The 7,397-nt window shown below is 35.5% G+C and overlaps 1 protein-coding gene across 1 annotated transcript in view; it reads left to right on the top strand.

The window, feature by feature from the left end:
• Positions 1 to 1,812, top strand: part of LOC109394450 (trimethylguanosine synthase-like) — a 32,207-nt gene extending 30,395 nt beyond the window's left edge. Inside the window, exons 6-7 of the mRNA XM_019664531.1 lie at positions 1,113 to 1,171; positions 1,609 to 1,812. Coding sequence (XP_019520076.1) covers positions 1,113 to 1,171; positions 1,609 to 1,812 — 263 coding nt within the window. The remainder of the gene's footprint in view (positions 1 to 1,112; positions 1,172 to 1,608) is intronic.
• Positions 1,813 to 7,397: the final 5,585 nt, after the last annotated feature.

Genomic DNA, 7,397 nt, shown 5'->3' with positions numbered 1-7,397 from the left:
AGATATAAGACACTTGACTAACATGAAAATGTTCTTATTCCTTTTTTACCATATACATTTATTTTAGCCATGTTATTTTTTTCCCTAGCAGAATTTGCTCTGATATAATAACTGCCTCATACATATCCGATGATGTCTTTATTTCATGCTTTTCTTGATTTTTTTATAAGCACCATTATGTACTGCTTTATACTAAGCATTCTGTTGAAAATCTTTTGTATTTCATATTATAAATTTTAGTACAGTGTTGCTAGGTGTAGGTTTTTCCTTGCTCTCCTATTTGATACTCTGAGAACTGATCCTGTCACTCTGAGCTTTTTCCATCTTATTCTGGAGAAATTATCTCCATTATTTGTTCAACTATGTTCTCTTTACCATCTTTTTTCCTTTTTCTGGGACATCTATTATGTGGATGTTAGTCTTCCATAACTGTATTTTCTGGAGTTTTGCCTGCTTTTTCCTTCTGAGAGATTATCTCAATTTGGTCTCCTATCTAGTTCATTCCTCAGGTATATACTTTCTGTTATCGTATTCCATCTGTTGTGTTTTTTAGTTCAACTATTCTTTACACTTATTCTTTCTGCATTTTTTTGCTTTCTTCCTTTGCATTCTAATATTATTAGAAGTTTAAATTCTTAATGTTTTATCCTTTCTGCCTTTGATATAATTTATAATCCATTTTGTTCTTCCATGAAATACTTGTGATCCTCAAATGTCTTATATTACTGGCTAGTAGCTATTCTCAAGTAATGCAGAAAGATAAATGACAGGCCAGAATCCACTGAGTGTCAGACTGGCTGCACTTTAGAATCATTGGGGACACTTGTACAGAAACTGTGACTGTACTAGCCCCACCCAGAAATTGATCTAACCATTTTTTTTCAAGCTCCCTGGGTCATTGTAATGTGTAGTCTGGGTTGAGAATCAGTGGCGAAGCCTGTGTCAGCCCCAGTGATAACTTCAAGGGATGAAGGTTGGTAAACTACGGTTGCTAACCCAGGCGCCACAAGACTGCACTTATCACAAAATATCGTCTCAAGACATATGTCTCCCCACCTTTGGGGAGGGGCTGGGGAAAAGCAGCATTTAAAGACTGTTCTCTTTAATCTTAGAGTGTAATTCATCAGCTCCAGGGGTTCAGAGAGGGAGGGGCGAGAAAGCAGCTGCCAGGGTTAGTTCCCACCTGTTTCTCTCAGCTTTTCACAGCAGAATTTCTTTTTTAGACTGCCGCAACTTTAGCTCCTGAACATAGACCAGAGTTCTCAGTATCTGCAAGTGAGGCAGCATGCATTGTTTATACAAGGCAAAGGTCACGGACAGGGGGGAGCAGAGTTTCACATTTCTTGTTTTCCTTCTTCCTGTTTTATCTTCCCAGAGACCCTACCCTTCATTCCACACGTATAGTCACATTCAAACCATCCCAGGTCTCCATAAATTTCTTTTGTTTAGTGCTTTCCCTCTGATGTCTCTAGAGCTATCCTTATGGGAGTCAGCAGTCACGCTAGTTCAGCATCTTCCTAGGGATTACAAGATAGGTGCATTCATAATAAAAATATTGCAATCTTCTCATAAGAAATGTAGAGACTAAATACTCTTGCTTTCTGGTAGATAACATCAGGAAAGGCCCTGGAAGACAGAGCATGTAAACTGGGCTTTAAAGATTTGATCATAAGCATTGAAGTGAATGAAGGTGGCAAGAATATCAATGACATGGAACTGGGAATATGTGGGTACTGTTCAGGTAATAGGCTAAAAAAAACATATGACGAGTCAGACAGACTGGAGTTTAGTCTCAGCCCTTCCACTTACTAGCTTTCTAGTGGTGGTTTTGAGGAATAAATGCAATAACTGGGTAAAGCATTTATCTTAGCCCATAAAACTTAAAGTCTTGAGTCTGTTACTTAGAAGATCCTATTATAAAGTTATTGTGGAAAGAATGTAAATGTTACTGTGATTTTGAAGAGGACCAATATGAAAAGATGACATGTTTTCTCTAGAGAAAAGAATAGAGACAGCTTTAATATTTGTGAAATGATAGAATTTAATTTATAAACATAACCCCAGGTTATAGATTTTTTTCCTTCCTCCTATTAGAAACTGTATATACTCCCTTGTACTGGACCTATTCTCATTTTAATTTGGAACACTGGTTTTCAGCTGTGACTGCAAATTAGAATCTCTTAAGTGGTTTTGCTTTTTAATTATGGTAAAATATATATAATAAAATTTACCTTAAATCATTTTTAAGTATACAGCTCAGTGGCTCAATACATTTCACATTGTTATGTAACCACACTACCGTCTCAGAACTTTTTCTTATCTTCCTAAACTGAAACTCTATACCCATTAAACATTAACTCCCCATTACCCCCACATACAACCTGCCTTGAGTAACCACCATTCTACTTTCTCTTTAAAAATTTGCCTACTCTAGGTAATTCATATAAGCAGAATCAGACAATATTTGTCCTTTTGTGTCTAACTTATTTCACTTAGCATAATCTAAAGGTTCATCCATGTTATAGCATGTGCCAGAATTTCCTTTTTAAGCCTGAATAATATTCATTATATGAATATATCACATTCTGTATATCCATTCATTCATCAGTGGATATTTTGGGTTTCCACCTTTTGGCTGTTAATGCTGCTGTGAACATGGGTGAACAAATAATCTACTTTAATCCCTGCATTCAGCTCTTTAGGGTATGTGTACTCAGAAGTAGTTTCTGGGTCATATGGTAATTCTATGTTTAGTTTTTTAAGGAATCACCATACTGTTCACAGCAGCTGAACCATTTTACATTTATACCAGCAATTCACAAGGGTTGCAATTTCTCTACATTCTTTTTTGTTTGTTTGTTTTGTTTTGTTTTGTTTTTAGCTGAGCCATCCTGCCACCTGTTGGTAGCTCAGCGGCTGCTCAGCTTGGGCCGGGCATCGAACCGCTGTTGCTCAGAGTTCAAACTCTTGAGCGAGCTCTTCACCAACTGAGCCACTCGGCCGGCCCTTTACATTCTTGCTAGCACTTATTTTCTGGTGGTGGTGGTGGTGGTTTGATAATAGTCATCCTAATGGATGTGAAATAGTATCTCATTGTACCTTTGACTTGCATTTCCCTGATAAACTAATGATGTTGACCACCTTTTCATGTGCATGTATTCTAGAAATTAATCCCATTTTAGATACATGCTTTGCCAGTATTTTCTCCCATTCCATGGGTTGCCTTTTTATTCTCTTGATAGTGTTCTTTGCTGCACAAAAGTTGTTTTAATTTTGGTGAAGTTCAACTTACCTATTTTTTCTTTGTATTACCTATGTTTTTAATGTCATGTCCAAGAAACAATTGCCAAATTCAATGTCATTTGCCCTTATGTTTTCTTCTAAGAGTTTTATATTTTTTGCTAAGTAACTTTTTTAAACTACTGATACTCTAGTCCACTGGGAAAGATTTTAACTTATTTTCTGGGATGAATGAAGCCCAAGCATAAATCTTTTTAAAACTCCCTAAGTGATTGTAATGTGCAGCCAGAGTTAAGATTCTCTGGGTTAAAAGAAGAGTAAATGAAAACTAACAAGCCAGAGTTCTTACTCGCTGAGTTAGAAGGAAATTAAATTATATCTTGCTGTCTATCATCTGTTTATGAACCATTGTGTCTAAACATTAGGCCTCCCAAATATGACATGCTGTACCAGTTAAACAAGAAAAAACAGTCCCCTTCATGCATTTTAATAACAAATTTGATAGTAAACCTAATATCTGCTACTTATATCTGTGGCTCAGATCTGTTGGGTTGTCAGAAAAGTCATGACGTATTTTTTCTATGGTTTTTGTTGCAAAAATGTGTCGTGACTTTTCCAACAACCCAATATATTCTAGACTCATGTAAGACTGAACCTATTTATTCCATAATTCCTATTTTTCCCATATGTAAATAGCTGTATAACTAGTCTCATAAGAGACTATATGATCCTTACATTAAGTATTAGATGGGCTTATTTGTATACTTGAATCACAATAAGAAATTTACTATTTATTGTAAAAGTTACAGTGAGTAAATTTTTTCTAGTTAAAGTAACACAAGCCCAAGGAGAAAGTTAGCTCTCTTTGTTTAACGTCTGTTTTTGATTTACTTCAAACACCTGCCAGAATTACGGTTGGTAGTTCTACCTCTAGAGGGAGTAATGACACTAGAGAATAACAAAAGTCAAAAAGGAAACCTGAGGTTTCAAGTATATTGTTTGGTATTGGATTTAGATCAAATTACAGTGAGAAATCAACTTTTCTTTTTAAAAGTGAAGGAAATCTATATGTAAGATTTTTTAAATGAAAGAAGAGAGTACTGCAAGATTGAGAGACAACAGAGTTACGGAGAAGTCCACTTTTTGTTAAAGAATATTTAGAATTGCACAACAACCTGAACTTAACAAATGGGTTGGGTTCTCAAAGTTTATGAATCTGCTGTTTAAAATTCAGGTTGCATTTTTCCCATAGAAATGTCTATAAAGAACATTAATTTCCCATCCAGGGAGATGTGCACTCTGGATAATATCTATATTTACAGTAGTGACACTGAGTATGGACACTATAAATACAACTTGTCTGCCAATCTGTTCACATAGGAGATGAGTCTAATGAGTCTAGTAAAATATTTTTCTAGGTCCCCTGTTACCTCGATGTTTTATTCCCTTTTTTTGTTTGGGGGTATTCCAGGACATGTATCCCTTGTTACTCAAACATCACTATCAAACTCAAGAACTAAATAATTTAAAAAATCTTTTTGTGAAAGGCACTTTGGAGAGAAGTTATACCTCACGCTCTGAAATCACTGTAGTTACTTGGGAACAGATCAGATTCAATTCTAAGATCCCTGGGTAAATGTATTTTATCTACTTGATGCCTATATCTTGCTGTTTTTCTTCATTTCTTTCCTTTGACAACTGTAAAATTGCAACTAGTACTAGTTGTGGGTCTATTATGCTTTCCAACCATGAAAAGCTTCTCTTTTAAGGAGTAAGTGCATACAGTATGGATAGAGGTCTCTGGCAGAGAATGGTTTAGTCTCCCCTAGGAAGCTACACAGTGGTGAGAGGAGTAGCTCCTGGTTGGTTTGATACAGTACCTCCTTATCCTTGTTTGATTTCATAACTAAAATGTCTAGCTTCAGAAAAGTGGTAGCGTTTGTACTTTTCAGGTCATATTAATTTGTTCATATCAGTACAGAGAGCAGGACAACATTAACATCCCCAAGAATTGTGTTGAAAATTAACTAGGAGGCCCTGTACCATGTAATTTCTGGCACTTGTCTAGTAGACGTACTCCACCCCTCTATGACTCGACTCAGATAGACATCATAACAATTAGGCCAAGTACTACCTATTTTATTTCCTGATAAAGCGGGAAAATATTTATAAATTGACCTAATACNATTCCCCAGAAGAATCATCTGTTTGACTCTTAACAGGAAACATGGTTCTAAATTGCTAATTAAAATTAGGAATGTAGACTACAATGGACAGTTATTTGTCTTTATTTTTATTGGAAAGAGGTGGTATTGTGGTTCCCTGTTCTTTGTATGTACACAATAACTAGGAAATGCAGAAAGAGAAAGAGTATATATTTCTAACTCTTGGTTGCCTACCACTAGGATAAATGAATAATAGGTTTAACTTCTAATCTCTGACCTGTGCTACTGAATTACAAAATCTGCTGCTTAATTCTCTTAGGTTCCATTAAAGGATTTAAATGTGTGCCTGATTTTTACATGTCAAAATACATTTGGGTTATGATATAATAAGTAAAGAACTTAACCTCTGATGAGAAATTAACTGCTAGCTTTGTTACTTTTCCTTAACTGCTGTCCACCTTCGAAATCTTCAGACTTTCCCAGAAGATCACTAATAATATTGTTTATTTTCTTCCAAGAAATGCTGATATTGACCAGGTAAGTAAGCCATTACTGAAGATCTATGAGCCTCTGCCATATCTATTACCAAAAAAATGAGTAGAAAAAGATAAAGAGTATTTCTTTAATTGAGAATGTGTTAATGAGAAGTCCCTGGCTTTTTTACCATTACTAGAAAACGGGAAGTGTTTGACCATTAAATCCATAACTGGTTCATCTTCATCTCCATCCACAGTTCATGGCCTACATAAACCGAGCACTCTGAGCTTTTTTTTAAATTCTGTGTCCTGAAAGGATGATTGAATGTGTTGTGTTTCAAATGTGCACATCTAAACTAGCCAAGATCTGTCTTTACTGAAACCTACCTTGAGAAGAGAAGTTTTAGGTATTCCTGAAAACAGTACCCTAAATAAAACCTTAATTTGGCCAGGATCAATTTCAACTATCTTGAGATATAAGACACTTGACTAACATGAAAATGTTCTTATTCCTTTTTTACCATATACATTTATTTTAGCCATGTTATTTTTTTCCCTAGCAGAATTTGCTCTGATATAATAACTGCCTCATACATATCCGATGATGTCTTTATTTCATGCTTTTCTTGATTTTTTTATAAGCACCATTATGTACTGCTTTATACTAAGCATTCTGTTGAAAATCTTTTGTATTTCATATTATAAATTTTAGTACAGTGTTGCTAGGTGTAGGTTTTTCCTTGCTCTCCTATTTGATACTCTGAGAACTGATCCTGTCACTCTGAGCTTTTTCCATCTTATTCTGGAGAAATTATCTCCATTATTTGTTCAACTATGTTCTCTTTACCATCTTTTTTCCTTTTTCTGGGACATCTATTATGTGGATGTTAGTCTTCCATAACTGTATTTTCTGGAGTTTTGCCTGCTTTTTCCTTCTGAGAGATTATCTCAATTTGGTCTCCTATCTAGTTCATTCCTCAGGTATATACTTTCTGTTATCGTATTCCATCTGTTGTGTTTTTTAGTTCAACTATTCTTTACACTTATTCTTTCTGCATTTTTTTGCTTTCTTCCTTTGCATTCTAATATTATTAGAAGTTTAAATTCTTAATGTTTTATCCTTTCTGCCTTTGATATAATTTATAATCCATTTTGTTCTTCCATGAAATACTTGTGATCCTCAAATGTCTTATATTACTGGCTAGTAGCTATTCTCAAGTAATGCAGAAGGATAAATGACAGGCCAGAATCCACTGAGTGTCAGACTGGCTGCACTTTAGAATCATTGGGGACACTTGTACAGAAACTGTGACTGTACTAGCCCCACCCAGAAATTGATCTAACCATTTTTTTTCAAGCTCCCTGGGTCATTGTAATGTGTAGTCTGGGTTGAGAATCAGTGGCGAAGCCTGTGTCAGCCCCAGTGATAACTTCAAGGGATGAAGGTTGGTAAACTACGGTTGCTAACCCAGGCGCCACAAGACTGCACTTATCACAAAATATCGTCTCAAGACAT

This window comes from Hipposideros armiger, unplaced genomic scaffold (assembly GCF_001890085.2).
Source record: "Hipposideros armiger isolate ML-2016 unplaced genomic scaffold, ASM189008v1 scaffold_425, whole genome shotgun sequence".
Lineage (NCBI taxonomy): Eukaryota > Metazoa > Chordata > Mammalia > Chiroptera > Hipposideridae > Hipposideros > Hipposideros armiger.
This window is presented reverse-complemented; position numbering and strand designations above follow the sequence as displayed.